Genomic DNA, 15776 nt, shown 5'->3' on the forward strand with positions numbered 1-15776 from the left:
ATGTGTCCACAAAAAAATCCTCAAAAACAGCTGCAATACTTACGCGCCTAGGTGGCTCAGTCAACTGAACATCCAACTCTTGATCTCAGCTCAGGTCTTGATCTCAGGGTCGTAAGTTCAAGCCCCACATTGGACTCCACACTTGGCGTGGAGCCTACTTAAAAAAGAAAGAAAGTAAAAGAACAAGCTGCAATACTGATTAATAACCTTGATAAAATAATCTGTTACTCAGGAAATGTTGGAAAAATACCCATCTTACATGTTAAATCCAGGTTTCATGCTTGTGAATATCAATTAGACTCCATATCAATAACATGGGATCATATACTTTCAAAATTATAGAAATATAGAAAAAACTAATGTTGACTGAATACTTATTTTAGCTGGTGCTTATCCTTGGTTAGTAACTTGCTCACATACAATGGGAATTAAGTTAGAGTAGTCCTGTTACAAAAAAACAAAAATATTTTGATCAAAAACATAAAAGTGCTTAAACACATTACAGACTAAAAGCTGAGATCATTCCATTTCTACACTAATGCTTAGTTGTTTTGCATATGTGTGAAGATAAGATTGCCCCTCTCTCTCATCAATGTGAAACTATTGGTAGGAATAAGACACAGTAATAGAAATTTTAACAACTACAACCTATTTATTTATATAGCACACGATGCTTTTCATAGCTATTTTGGACATTATCATATTTGAGTTTCCTCCAAATCTTGTGAAATTAGTAGCACCAATTATATTTTAAGAGGAAACTAAGATAGTAATAAGTTGAATTATGGAGGGAGACACAGATCGAAAGAGTTGCAAAATATTTTTAAAACAAAACATGACCTGATTCATTCATGTTTGGAAAATGACAACCTACAGTGCTCCTATACTTTTGAATGAATGAATGAATGAATGAATGAATGAATATATGAATGAAGTCCCATGCTTAGAGCTTTTTAAGTTGCTTAAACTAAGAATTAAACTGGGTAGGGGCGCCTGGGTGGCTCAGTCGGTTAAGCGTCTGACTTCAGCTCAGGTCACAATCTCGCGGTCCGTGAATTCGAGCCCCACAGCAGGCTCTGGGCTGATGGCTCAGAGCCTGGAGCCTGCTTCCGATTCTGTGTTTCCCTCTCTCTCTGCCCCGCCCCCATTCATGCTCTGTCTCTCTCTGTCCCAAAAATAAATAAAAATGTTAAAAAACAATTAAAAAAAAGAATTAAACTGGGTAGAACTTTACTGCTTGAGTTATCCTAAGTTAAAAACTGAACTAAATAAAAAGAAAAAAAACTGGTGCTCTCTGTGTATATAGTCCCTGAGGTTGGGATTATGATATATACTAACATTGATGAGGACTCATGATCAGAAATGGTGTCAGGAGCAACCTGGGTAGGTGTAACAAGCCCAGCTAATGCCCCATCCAAGATTTGCTTCATTTCACCTACCTCGGACATTTGTTTTGCTCTCCTGCCTTTAGCCAAAAAACTCAGTTGCTGCCATATCCATCAGAAAACAGCAGATGGCACACTCAAGCATAGTAATTGAGAAACTGCAATAAAGTCACCATTTACAAAGGTGTTAATACAGTTAAGAGTCACCAAAAAGGGATGATGGGGCATCTCAGAGCAAGCTACGATGAGAATCCATTACTGCCCTTAGGATGAGAGGGCAAGGTAAAGAAGCAGTGTTGAAACCTAAAGAGAGTAGCTATACAGAGACAGCCATCTGACACATGACCTTTAGTAGAAGGATACATGATGAACTACACAGAAAGGAGCTGAGGGAACAAATACTACAACCTCACTCTTTTCCCTGCCTCTGATCACCTGTCAGTGCTTCCATTGGCTGATCTCAATCAGAAGCCAGCGGGAAAGAGAGTTCATGGATGCAGTCCATAAAGGTCAGCATCCTGGGGCACAGTGCAAAATAGAGGGTAGAGCATGGGTCTTCAGGAACAAGTGGAAAATATCATGCACGTTGAAGAAAAAGAAATTCCACAACTTACACTTACAATCCTGCCAGAATTTGACAACTTTTCAATGAGAAACTCAACCCATTTAATTTTTCTGTCAGGTAAGGCAAAAATCCAGGCAAATTGCATACAATAAATATTTATAGAATAATTATATTGAATGGTGAATTAAATCCAAAGGGATGATTAAACAAATAGGCTATATAGAAAGTGGGGGGAAGGAGGGAGAGAGAGGAATAGACAGAGATAGAAAAGACAGAAAGAGAGACAGCAAACATGAATGTAAGTTTTTATTCAGCCACCATGATTCTAGTAAAGGAGAATGTAACCTAGCAACAGAAGCTTTACAAAACGGTTTGCTCATAAATTGTTGAAAATGGTAGTGATATCAGAATGCATAATTAAATAAAGAGAAGTTACCAAAGCGCTGACTGGGGACAGAGAGAACTAATATCTAAGTAGATGGGTAAGAAAGATCAAGTGGTTTGTGGGGTGCCTGGGTGGCTCAGTCGGTTGAGCGACCGACTTTGGCTCAGGTCGTGATTTCATGGTTTGTGAGTTTGAGCCCTGTGTCGGGCTCTGTGCTGACAGCCCAGAGCCTGGAGCCTGCTTTGGATTCTGTGTCTCCCTCTCTCTCTGCCCCTCCCCCACTCATGCTCTGTCTCTCTCTGTCTCATAAATAAACATTAAAAAAAATTGAAAGAAAGATCACGTGGCTCTTAATATTCAAATTCTGATGTAAAACCTTTTTACACATTATTTTAAATAAATATTCACATAAAGTGAAAACTGTTTAGAAGGAAACAAAACTAATTTTTGCTGGAAAAGCATGTGCCTAAAATAGATCCTTTTCAGTCTAAATTTGAAAAAAAGTAAGTATAATCTCAACCTTGCAGGAAAACATTTATCTTTAAGTTTGTGACCCTATCATAGTTTTTCAATAATGAAAAAAACAGCCGATACTTAGATCAATTTTGGTATTTCCTCCTGATTGATATTTGGTAATATTTATGTATAAAACTATCAGCTAACCACATCATGTGGTTAATACCAATAAATTAATTACCAATGTCATAAATTAATACCAATGTCAGAGTTAGGATAATTTCTCTTTATCACTACTGATTTCATTTATTTACACACATATTGTGAGTTCAAGGGAATATGTTAATTGGTGTATGTACTATATTTTCTTATTTTCTGTATTCCTGACTCTCAGGCATCTGGGGCCTCTCCGCCTCGAGAGAGACTGGCCCTCTTAGAGACAGCCAATTCTTAGAGATAGCAAATGACTCAACTGTCATACGTAAACTAGGCAATCCACAGTCCCTGCCCTAAACTACCTCCTTTCTGGGCTCTTTCACCCCAAAGGACAGTACTTCTCTGCATTAATCTCACCGGGGCTGGACAACAGGCAGCTAGAGATAACCTCCCTGCCCAGAGCCCTCTAAAATTATTCAAACTCGTCAATTCTAACCCTACCTACCTTACTTCGCATTGCCTTTTCCATAGAAACCACAATAAAGACTTCTGCCCATGCTTCCCTTCCTTGACTGACCCCGGCATTTCTCTATGTGGTCCTCCATGGGTGATGTGCCCCTCTTATTGGAAATTGTAACAAACTGTTTTTCCAATGGCAGTCACCTCTGATCTGCTGGCCTTACCATACTGGAAAAATAAGAAAATTTACATGTTAAAACAGTTGGTACTAGTCATTATTGTTTATGCTAACGCCTAAAAGAACTGAGCAATAAATAGTTTAGAGCTTTATAATTGACTCCAAGTTCATCTTCTGGCTCTGTGACATTGGGCAATGTAATAAAACTTTTATGAATCTTGGTTCCTCCTCTGGAAAATGGGGATATTCCCTTCTAGAAGATCCATTAGTCCCCTTTATGTTGTTCTCTGCTTTTATAAAATAAGTCTATACCAAATTATCTTTATCATCTTTATCTTTATCTTCCCATTGGGAAATATAGATTACCTACCTTTTCTTTTATGTGTTAAAAATTCTATATCGTTCATAGTTGCGATTTTACTTAATTGATACCAGCCAAATCGGTTCTGACACAGTTAATACTGACAGTAAAAACCCCACAAGGTGGCGGCAGAGGAAACACAATTATAAGCAGGTTGTATACAAGAGCCTGAGGAAGGAAGCAAGGTCTGGCTTCCCCTTTCCGAATACCTTTCTGAGAATGGGGAGATACAGCCGAATGTCAACCTTGGCCTGGGCTGCTTTGAGTCTGCCACCTCCTCAGAGAGTCACTTGTCATCAAAGTTCCAGGTACTTAATGAGCCACAGGCAGTTCTTGGGCCCACCTGAGAACCTGGGTCAGCTTTTGGAATTCATTTTGTGAAGAAGCTCAAGTTTTCTCTACAATTCATTGTGGCATTCCACAAATATTAAATGTTAATATTATTCTTAATTCCTTTTTTTAAAGTTTATGTATTTATTTTGAGAGAGAGTGCAAGAGGGGCAGAGAGAGAGGGGAGAGAGACAGAGTCCCAAGCAGGCTCCATACTGTCAGCACAGAGCCTGATGTGGGGTTCGAACTCACGAATGGGATCATGACCTAAGCCAAAACCAAGAGTTGGCCGCTTAACCAACTGAGCCACCCAGGCGCCCCAAATATTATTCTTAATTCCTAATCAATGACATACAGCACATTTATGTGCACATAACTAGTCTGTTCCTGAAAGAAAATATTTATAAAATGTATTAAATCAAACACCACTCGCAATCGATGCTTGCAGCCTTATTTACATTTATCCATCTATTAAAATCATAAATCCTTCATCTTGAAATATTTTTAAGTGCATCACTTGTAGTAATAAAATAATTTGGACCGCTCTGTAACTAAAAACAAATTCCCACATAGCACAATATGTCTCTCTTGAATCTTTTACTGCATTGGAGGAGAAAGAATCAATGAATTAACACCATCTGTGCTAACTAAGTTCCAAAATTTTTGCACCAGTTCTAAAGGTTGGGAAGGACTATGCAAACTCCCCTAAGTCTATACACCTTCAACACAAATATGCATTATAGACAAGCAAATGCAATGCACAAACACACGTCCTAATTAGGAATTTAAAGGAGAAAGATTAAATCATTTTAGCAGGAATCAGGAAATATTTTACAAAAGTATTTTTAAGATATTTTAAAATATTTAAAAAAGTAAATCGTAAGTTGTACAAATATGAAATCATTACACATTTTAGGATCATTTGCTTTATAAAATGTGGTATCATTTGCAGCCTGAGTGAATTGGTGTGTCATTCTTTGAGTCACTGACTGATTCTACTCATGCCTTCTTTCACTTATAACAAGCGTAGAAGTCCCTTTCCCTCCCTCAACAATATGGTATACTGTTCTCAGAACTTGCCCAAATTTTTTCATATGTGGTTCTGTGCAAAAATGGCTGGGGCAAAGGCAGCTGCCCAGCCTAAACTCAGAGTTTTGACTTGTTGGGAGACAGTTCAAGAAGGCTGTACTACTTGGGGCACCTGAGTGGCTCAGTCGGTTGAACACTGGACTCTTGATTTTGGCTCAGGTTGTGGGATTGACCCCTGTGTAGAGCTCCACACTGGTCATGAAGGCTGCTTGGGATTCTCTCCCTCTCTCTCTGTCCCCTCCCCTCTTGAGCTCTCTCTTCTTCTCTCTATAAAATGAAAAAAAGAAGTCTCTGGTACAATATTTCTATTTCTTTAAAGAATTCTTTATACATCATGTTCTGGTCTTTCAGCACAGAAATTTTCAAATGCTTGTCCAAATACATGGAAAAATGTGGAATTTTTTTCTCACAACAATTTTTTTTTAAATGAGTCTCTTGACCTAGTCATGGCCTTGAGGTCATCAGGGATCAGCCATTGTCATATTCAAAATCATGCCTTTTATCAGGCAAAAGTTAATGTCCCTTGTCTTCCTCAGAAGAAATTGTGTCAGGGATGCCAGAGAGACTTGAGGTGAGGCCTATTTAAAACTTGATTCCTTGGACCAGAGGAAAGTCCTTACTGTGGTCGATTGTACAAGTAGATATTTGTGGACTGTTTAGCATGACCACCAGATACTCTGACACCACCAGTGTGCTTTTCTCCTCCAAATGTACCTCTAGTCTCAGTCCCAAAGTATAAAGTGTATAAAAGATGATCTGCTGTCTTTGGAGTAGGAGTGGGGCCCAGAGCCTTGCCCACTGAGCCTCTCTCCATACCCCTCTAAGGTATCACTATGTCATATTAAGTTTCCTCAAAGTACGGTTTGAATATTAGTCACCAAGGGTATGACAGACTTGGAATAACAGTGGCTACACAATGGAGCTTTATTGGGTGTGAAACTTGGATTTCCTGATAGTCTTCCTAATTTCCCTCTTAATGGTAGAAGAAGTATAAGAAATTCCAGTTGCTTAACATAAGGAAGACAGTTGTTTTGAACCAGAGGGGTCGCTGATTCTCTTTGCTGAACCAATGAGTTGGGGACTACCCAGAGCCTAGGTAACAGTTAGGTGTAAGATAAGCTAAAATTCCTCTAACGTCACTCAGGTTCAGATTTTCTGCCCTTGTTTGTTACTTTCCAGTTCACACACATTAGATGACCTTTTTAGTTGAATTTATATATGATCCATTTTTTTCAAATATCTTCTGGAGATTTACATTCTGAAGTGTTCACAGGGCTACTGCCATGAAGGTATGTATTTTCTGTGATGTAGAATACATTTCATTTGTTCTAGGAAAATATCTGACAATGTCCAGGTCAATGGATTTGGTAGACAAATGTTGCAAACTACATTTCTCAGAACAAAGTGCTGAAAATGTATGTTCATTTATATCTTGGCTTTAGCTAAACTGAATGGGAATGACCCAGGAAGTACACAAAGCACAGGTGAGTTTTTCATATTCACCTGGGTAGCCTAGGAAACTACTTACCTACTCACTAAAATTTATCTGTAACCCCCAAATCATTACTTTTGAGGAATCACTGGTGGATCTGTGCAGAGTGGCGAAAAATTCGAATCACCTAATGCGGATGTTCCCAGCCGAGGCTGAACAAGGTGAAGTTTTCCCTTCTTGTTTCAGCTCTCATACTATGAACAAGTGTCCTTTTCATGGTATATTTAGTGCCGATTTTTTGCATTTTTGTGCTTTTTGTTGGTGATTTCACTGTTTAAAATGACTCCAAGCAGAGTCCTGAAGTGTTATCTGGTGTTTCCAAGCACAGGAAAACTGTGATGCATCTCACAGAGAAAATGTGCATTGGATAAGCTTCCCTCAGGTATGAGTTATAGTGCTGTTCAGCGTGAGTTCAATGTTAACGAATCAACAGTACATATTACATAAGCTGTCTTTAAACAGAAACACGCACAAATCAAGGTTATATATTGATTCGTTTTTAAAATGTTGTGAGCAGAGTGTGACCTCATTCTGTATATCCCCAAGAGCAGTGGTTCTGTATTCAGTGATTCAGTACAACTTTATAGTACAAAACTATCATGAATAATGAGACTGCTGGACTCAGCCAGCACTAGGCTAGCAGAGGCCCTAACACCTCGTCCTCACCTCTGGCTGGAGAGCAGAATCACAAGTGGAATTGAAAGGGAAAATAACTGACACTAAAGTTCCAACAGTGGAGATTTGGATGCAGTGGATAATTGTGTACATCTTTCCATGTGAGTCTAATATGCAGCTCACCGGGCTTGAGAACAACTTCCTAACTCACTCTGTGGCCACAACAAGAATTGAACGGCTGCTTTGGCATTACTTCCCACCGGGGGTGCTCTCCAAGGGCAATATGTGTGCTCCAGTAGGGAAATCAGCTGGAAAACAAAATTTTCTAGCTTTCCTTGGGTCATCTGTATATTTTAAAATTTATTTATTTATTTATTTTTCAACGTTTATTTATTTTTGGGACAGAGAGAGACAGAGCATGAACGGGGGAGGGGCAGAGAGAGAGGGAGACACAGAATCGGAAACAGGCTCCAGGCTCTGAGCCATCAGCCCAGAGCCCGACGCGGGGCTCGAACTCACGGACCGCGAGATCGTGACCTGGCTGAAGTCGGACGCTTAACCGACTGCGCCACCCAGGCGCCCCTTATAATTTAAATAAAATGGTTTGAGCGCCTAGGATAAACAGTGCCTTACTATTAAACATCAGGATTGTTTAATTTATGAGCAGATACCACTTTATGTTAGGGAAGGATACAACCCAGTTCAAGCCAATGAAATATGCAAGAAATTCTGCTGCTGGGACTGGGGGGGGGGGAGCTCCTAGGACATTTTTTTCCCTTCACTGTTGGGAGGAAGCAAATGGGAGAAACTCGATGCTCCAACCCTCTACAACAAGCTTTTAACTGAAGCTGTGAGAAGAAATAATGTTTGTAGCTACTGTAGCCATTTTGCAACCATGAGACGCATCCTAGGGTTCTGACATCAATGAATGCACTGACTCCTCTTGTTATGTGAGAAAAATCAATCCTTCTGGCTGCACCACATTTACTTAGCATTCTTCATCTTGCAGCTGAAAGCATGCCTACAGAGATGGCCCTTTCCATTCTGCAGAGCATTGTAAGTCTGGCACTATCCCTAAGATGTCTGAGGATTCCTCGGGGGCTTATGCTCTCATTGTCACCCTTGGATGGAATTCTCAATCCACGTTCCCTGTCACAATTTCAGCAGATACACTTTCTTCCTATGCAGCTCTGCTGTACCACATGGGGTCACCAGCTCTCTTTATTTACCAAAGCACCACAACACAAAGCTGTTCTTTGTGGCAGACTTTTATGCAAGATCTGGGACCAAGAAGGGTCAGTACAGCAAGTGCAACATAAGAATGTGCTTGTTATTCAATATTAGGCATTGCTGCCCAAATATCCCAGTCATCCCTGCTACTGGGAATCTCCCACAGACTCTTTCTCCCCTTGGCATGTCAACATGGTCTCCCTATGAAGATCTCTTCCTTGGAGACCTCTTCCTCATCTCAGATCACTCCCTGTTGAAGAGATGTGTATATGCACACAGGCATATACACCTATATTTACATAATAAGATATTGGTAGGAAATACACTTAAAATATTAGTAATGCTTATCTCTGGGTGATGGGAGGACAAGTAATTAATATAATCATCTTCAGTATTGTGTTATTTCCTTCCAAAATTTCTACAGTGAACATAAACTGTTTCTTAAGTGAAACATTAATTTTATTAAAATATTCAATTCCCGAATACATTTCATATCCTATTGCATGCCTGGCAATGATATGAAATATATTCAGTTTGCATGTGTTAACTTAGTATACTGACATTTGTCACAAGGCAATACTAGAAATTGGAAATGTTCTTCCAAGATCTAAACGCTGAATTGCCCTTCTTTTTCCGACGTTCACTCTCCTTTCACCTACACATCTTCCTCTTCTACTCATATTAATTCTGCTCTTCAAATTCATCACAGCCTCTAGTGCTTGGGCTCTCTACAGCTGAGGTCTCCAAGGAGTTTGTTTTTGATTCCTTATTACTAAAAGTAGTTGACCGTGGACCATAATAAACTTTTGTATGTACTCACTTAGAAAAATCTTTATGTATACAACTATAATAATTTATCATAAAATACAAACAAATTAAATAGTAAGGCATCAGATGAAGATAAAATGACATTGTTCAATGTCATTGATATAATCCAGTGGGTTAACAATAAAAGGTATTTTGTAATTGACAATGCTTTTTTACTTAAAACAAATCTTAGTTTAACCCTTTGTGATTTAGCAATTCAAATAGATTGATTCAATTTATGTTGATATTTGATTTCAATAACTCGTTCTATAGCACACCTACTTCAAAACTTTGTCAGTTATAATATGAACAGGTGAAATAAAAATATTTAACTAATTGTATGGGGGTGGATATTAAGTAATTAGAGCAGCAACCCTTTAATCAAAATGAACACAGGATGAGACCTCTAACCCCGAGTGTTTACCAGCTAAATGTCAACCGTCATTTCAAGGAAAAACACAATGACGCTCTAATCCCTCTGATTGAAGCTTGCTCTCAACCATTGGTTTTAAAATCAAGTAAAAGAAGCATGGCCAATTTCTGCCTTTGAGGTAAAGGTGTTGTTTTAACAAAAACATGTCCAAGTGACTGTTTTTGAAAAGACTTAAGCTATGGAGGAAGCATTTGGAAAAACAGATGTTTGGAAAAATGTTCACCGATACCTGATTTTTTTTTCTAACAGTGTTTGTTATGTAAAAAGACGTTTACATGTGCATGCTTACAACCAGACCTTTATAACTGAATTGGTAAAAATAATTAAGAACTGAGTATCAGGATCTGATAAACCTAGCTAAAAGTTTTAGCTTTCTGTTTTGGAACTCCTGTTTTGAAATATAAAGCTGTGACAGTACACTTTCAATAACCTTCTCTGCTAAATCAGTCTATCAGCTTCTGTTTCTTGAAAAAAGTGATACTGTCTAAAAACTCAATTACATGGCTAGTTACTATATAGGTTTACATATATACGTCACCAATTTATTTCCACTATAAATTGTGCATTCTCTGAGAGGCAGCAACATCTCTTACTCATTGCTTATATAAGAATGCTGGCAGGCGCTTCTTGGACTGGTGCTAAGTGCTTTACGGTCTAACCTTTGAACAACCTTATAGCATGGTACTGGTGTTCTTGTTTCACAAGTGCAAAATTTTAGGTGATTTTTCCTAAGAACACACAGCAATTAAGAGGCAGTGCTGGGGGTCACCTGGGTGGCTCAGTTGGTTAAGCATTGACTCTTGGTTTCTGCTCAGGTCATGATCTAACGGTTCAGGAGTTTGAGCCTCACATCGGGCTCTGTGCTGACAGTGTGGAGCCTGCTTGGGATTCTCTCTCTCTCTCTCTCTCTCTCTCTCTCTCTCTCTTTCTTCCCTCTGCCCCTCCCCTGCTTGTGCTGTCTCTGTCTCTCTCAAAATAAATACCTGAACTTAAAAAAAAATAGAGGCAGGGCTGAGATGTGAGTTCTGATGTCCTGGCTCAGGGTCATGATGCTTAATTAGAACAGTATACTGCTAGATTAAGTTTAAAGCCACATTCAGCTGTGAAATTATACTTCCAGTTTGCCAAAAAAAAAAAAAAGTACAATTACTTCTCAATTGTACAAAACTCAGATGAAAAGTTGGATAATGGCAGGAGTCAGTTATCTTGTATCTTTCTGAATTACTGTTTCTGAGAACAAAATGCTAATAAGTGACTTTTAAAATTGATGAGGTGATGGGGCCTAAAATGTTTCTTTTGGGTTTAAAAAGAAAAGGCAGGTCTAGAAAAAAGGAAACAGATAAAATTCAACAGATTTTCTATCCCAAAGGAAAGAGGAAACAGAAACTGATATTTAGTCAACAAGGAGGAGAATGAAAATGAAACTTATCAGGAAAATTGACAGAGGAAAACGCCCAAACAAAAAGCAGAAAATAAACTAAATCATGCTGCACACTTGTGGATAAAGAAAAAAGACATGTTTTGAGAGACTGGCTCGGCTCCCCCCCCACCCCCAATCTCCTTCTTCCAGAAGGGGTCCTATCAAGATGATGGAAGATTCCTAAAAAAGATGTTCCTTTCTATTTTCCTTCAGGCTTCTCCACCCATTCTCAGTCCTCATCATTCAATCCTCATCCAGCAAAGTGACTCTTACTTGAGAATAAATATCAATTGTTGTTGATGGATATTATGGAATGGTAATGGTGTGATTTAGAGGAGGCTGTCTATATGGAAAATCAACCGGTGAAACTATAATGTGCATTATTATCTAGGTCTTACCAAGATCAGGAACAAGACAAGGGTGCCCACTGTCCCCACTCATATTCAACATAGTACTAGAAGTCCTGAACAGAGCAATCAGGCAAGAAAAAAGAAAGGAAAGGCATCTGAATTGGACAAAAATAAGTAAAGTTGTCTCTATTTGCAGGCGACATGATTCTATACAGAGAAAAATTTAAAGACTCCACCAAAAACCTAATTAGATCTCATCAACTAATTCATTCAGCAAAGTTGTAGGATATGAAATCAATATACAAAAATCAGTAGCATCTGTGTACACTAAAAATGAATTATCTGAAAGAGACATAAAATGATCTCATTTACTGTAGTATCAGAAACAGGAATGGATCTTACCATAGTCCTCATAGCATTTGTTCTCTATTATTTGGTATTTGTCCTCCCACTCACATTAGAACGTGAGCTCCACAAAAAAAGAAACTTTGTTCAGTTTTATTAACTACACAAGAGCAGCACTGCTCATATTGCAGGTACTTAATAAATATTTTCACATTATTGTATGAACAAATGAGGTAACCTGAACACTAAATATCAAAGCTTCTACTTTTGACCTTCTGTCACCCCAACAGCAGTTCCATGGTGTTAAGAAGATGACATTATCTCGCCATATTTGACCATCAAAACCTTTGTATCCTCCAGTGTTTGAAACCCAAGGACAGAGGGATGAGTATTAGGGGACAGAATGATTTTTGGTTGGTTGGTTGGTTTTTGTCTTAACATACTGAGTGAAACCAGACAGCACCTGAAGAGCAGGCATGGAGGGAATTTCTTGGAATAGTCCTAAAAGATATCTTCATACACCCAATAACTAAAATTGATCATTTGAATACTTTTGTAGAGACATCTAATTTTATATCTTTTATTTAAGGGGCCAACTCCCCCAAATAAGTAAATACATAGTAGTGTTTTATGAAGAAACGTTAAAGAATAATATAAAGCAGGTTCATCTGCAAGGCCAAAGTTGCATTTCGCTTCAACAACTTCCACTATGTGTCTGACATTGGACCAGCTGCTAAGGTCAAGGCAAATAAAATTCTCATTGGGGATAATCAGCAAGGACCTACTGGTAGGACCTACTGCTTGTATTATACTGGTTACTGTGTAAATATGTCCTCTCTTCAAGCAGCTTACAATCCATATAGGAAGAAAAAGCTTAGCTACATAATATCATTAGAGCATAAAATAAGATAAAATAAAATGAAGAGCTCAGTTGAATATTTTGTATGCCTCTGACGAAAACAAGTATTTCTCTTACCTAGTCCAAAGCACCACCAGGCCTCCCTGTCCTATCCAAACTTCACTGAATGTGCTTTGCTAACAGATTACTTTTCCTAAACGTATCTTTTTAAAGGTTTAAGTGACCCCCTCCTTTCTCCACATAACTCTAGACCATGAGGTTCTCATCGTGGAGCATATACACTACTACCCACAGCCACCCAGGGAGGCAGAATGTGAGTAGCAACCTGAAGAACTCACTTTCATGTGGCTTCTGTACTGAACCGAAGCTGCCATTTTTCAGTGTGGGTGTCTTTTTTTCCCTCATGACATAGACAAATGTTGATGTTTACTACAAGTTGGTACATTAGTTGCTAATTAAGTTCCTAGCTGCTTCAGCCAAAACTTTCTGTATTGAATCCAAGAAAAGAATGGCAGCTATATCAAAAATAAGTTGTTGGGGATTTTGTTTTGTTTTATTAAAGGAAAGTTGTATATTAAAGAATATGGGGAACTTACAGGCTGAGAGATAGAAAACCTTCTTTCTTGGCTTCCTCCTAAGCTGAGTTGGTGGTTAAAGTCCCTCTTCGTCTGTCACTGGGCCCTGGTCAAAGCCAAATAAATACTACATGAGGCAAGAAAATAAGGTGTTTATCATTATTCACTCTTTCCCCACAGACTGTAAAAGCAAAGAGGTCGTTTCGGGGACCCACAGGAAGTCAGGTTTATTCTAGAAAGGGTGCAGGGGTCACTTCATCCTGGCGTTCTGGGTCTACACATCTCTGGAAAGATGTCTTCTTAGCTTTCTTAGCTTTACCTCTTCACCCTGTACCCTGCAGTCTTAGCAACTTACAACCGGGCAGCGGGTCAGGGCAGAACCTACCTGTACGCACCAACCAAGGGTGCCTCCTTCTGTTGGCATCAGTGTTACAGGCATCTTCTCTTCGCTTCTGCACTGGGAAGTCCCCCATAACGCGCTTTCAAGCCCTGCACGTTTTAACTGACAAGGGGTATGCTAGACGGCGGTGGGAAAGACATCTGATTTTTGAGGCAGAACGCTGCAAAGAAGGGAAAACACCTGCACAAGAAGCATGACTCCACCGGGGCTGTCTTATTCGAATTCGCTTTCTTTTTCCGTTTCCCACAGTGCCTGCGACCGAAACACGGTCCTTGCCAGGACCAACCAAAGGGCGTCTCCTCCCCAAGGAAACCTACACTCCCCGCCTGGCGGATTACGTCGGGAAAGCCCTGACGCGGGGGGGGGGGGGGGGGGGGGGGGGGGGAAGAGAATCGAAACAGAAACCGAAGTTCGGAAAACTACAAGAAGTGCCCGGCGGAAAGCGGGGCTCAAAGCTCCCTCTCGAGTTTGCGGCGGCGGGTCTCTGGCGGGTCTCCGGCGAGCACTGCAGAGAGTCGGAGGTAGCGCGCCTGCCCGTCCGCAGGGTCTCGCCGCCGCGTCCCTAGGCCCGTAGGCCCGGCCACCTGCCCACCCGCCCCCTCCACGGGTGCGACCAACCGCGCCCTCGCGCCCCGGCCCGCGGGCCCTGCGCGCACCCCGGCCGTCAGGCACCTGACTGTGAACCCTGTGGCTGCCAAGGCGCGCACCTCTCACCTGTTGAGCAGAGAACAGCAACCGTCGGTCTACGTGGGAGAACCCCCTCCCTTTTCTGAGCACGAACGAAAGATGTCGAACGGATATTGCGCAGACAGGAGTTTCTGCTACCTCCTCTCGTGTTTCAGGACCAGAGTGAAAACGTACATCCAGGTGGAGCCCGTACTGGACTACCTGACCTTTCTCCCTGCAGACTTGAAGGAGCAGATTCAGAGGACGGCCGTCACCGCTGGGAACATACACGCAGCGGAACTGCTTCTGAGCACCTTGGAGAAGGGAGTCTGGCCCCCAGGCTGGGCTAGACAATTTGTGGTGGCCCTTCAGAGAGCAGGCAGCGTTTTAGCCGCCCGCTACCTGAACCCAGAGCTCACCGACTTGCCCTCTCCATCCTCTGAGAACGCTCATGATGAGTGTCTCCAGCTGCTGAACCTCCTTCAGCCCTCCCTGGTGGACAGAATTCTGGTTAAAGATGTCTTGGATAAGTGTGTGGAGGAGAAACTGTTGACAAACGAAGACAGAAATCGGGTAGGTGTCCTCTCAGGTGGAGGGACATTTTGTAACTCGGGGTTGCGCCTTCATTTGCCCCACTCCAAATGTTCTTTGGTATCTTTGGGTAAATGTGGTTCCCTCCTTCCTTTAGAATTCTCGAGACTAGTCAGGCACTTACAAACATTATTTTGAAACTTTAAATATAAGAAAAGCTCTTTTTCTAATCCTTTCACTAAAATAAGCTAAAGAGGAGCTAACTCCAAAATAGTAATGCATACTAATAGATAACATTTATTGAGCACTTACTGCAGACAATTGGTATCATGTGCAAAACGTATATCAGAGTACATGCTCCCAGTAATCCATTATGACTTTTAAGGTTATTGGGGCGCCTGGGTGGCTCAGTTGGTTGTTTGACTCTTGAAGTGGGCTCAAGTCATGATCTCACAGTTCATGGGATTGAGCCCTGTGTTGGGCTCTCTGATGGCAGTGCAGAACCTGCTTGGGATTCTCTCTTTTCCTCTCTAGCCCTTCCCCTGCTCGTTCTTTCCCTCTCAAAATAAATAAACTTTAAAAAAAAGATTTTTTAGATTATTAATTTTGTTTTACAGATGATAAAACTGAGGTAGGTTAATAACTTGCCCCAGGTGTTCCAGGAAAGCAGCGGCAGAGCTAAGGACCTA

General features: G+C 40.5%; 2 protein-coding genes and 1 long non-coding RNA gene across 7 annotated transcripts in view; 1 reads left to right on the forward strand and 2 right to left on the reverse strand.

The window, feature by feature from the left end:
- GCA (grancalcin) overlaps positions 1-102 on the reverse strand; it is a 34597-nt gene extending 34495 nt beyond the window's left edge. Inside the window, exon 1 of the mRNA XM_047869115.1 lies at positions 44-102. The gene's annotated coding sequence lies outside the window, so the exon portion shown is untranslated. The remainder of the gene's footprint in view (positions 1-43) is intronic.
- On the reverse strand, positions 96-14237 carry LOC125171892 (uncharacterized). Of its 5 annotated transcripts, XR_007154478.1 has the most exons (5): positions 13876-14102; positions 13512-13596; positions 3458-3634; positions 1440-1543; positions 166-444 (listed from the first exon to the last, which is right to left on the reverse strand). It is a non-coding gene; the product is annotated as an uncharacterized LOC125171892 (long non-coding RNA). The 5 variants fall into 5 exon arrangements; XR_007154481.1 differs by lacking the exons at positions 166-444; positions 1440-1543 and adding an exon at positions 96-154 and having other exon boundaries at positions 3525-3634; XR_007154479.1 differs by lacking the exons at positions 166-444; positions 1440-1543; positions 3458-3634 and adding an exon at positions 109-154 and having other exon boundaries at positions 13876-14232.
- Positions 14238-14307: 70 nt separating this feature from the next.
- The window catches only part of IFIH1 (interferon induced with helicase C domain 1), a 55391-nt gene continuing 53922 nt past the window's right edge, over positions 14308-15776 (forward strand). Inside the window, exon 1 of the mRNA XM_047869114.1 lies at positions 14308-15129. Within this exon, the coding sequence (XP_047725070.1) occupies positions 14677-15129 (453 nt within the window). The 5' untranslated portion in view covers positions 14308-14676. The remainder of the gene's footprint in view (positions 15130-15776) is intronic.

This window comes from Prionailurus viverrinus, chromosome C1 (genome assembly GCF_022837055.1).
Source record: "Prionailurus viverrinus isolate Anna chromosome C1, UM_Priviv_1.0, whole genome shotgun sequence".
NCBI classification, from domain to species: Eukaryota; Metazoa; Chordata; class Mammalia; order Carnivora; family Felidae; genus Prionailurus; species Prionailurus viverrinus.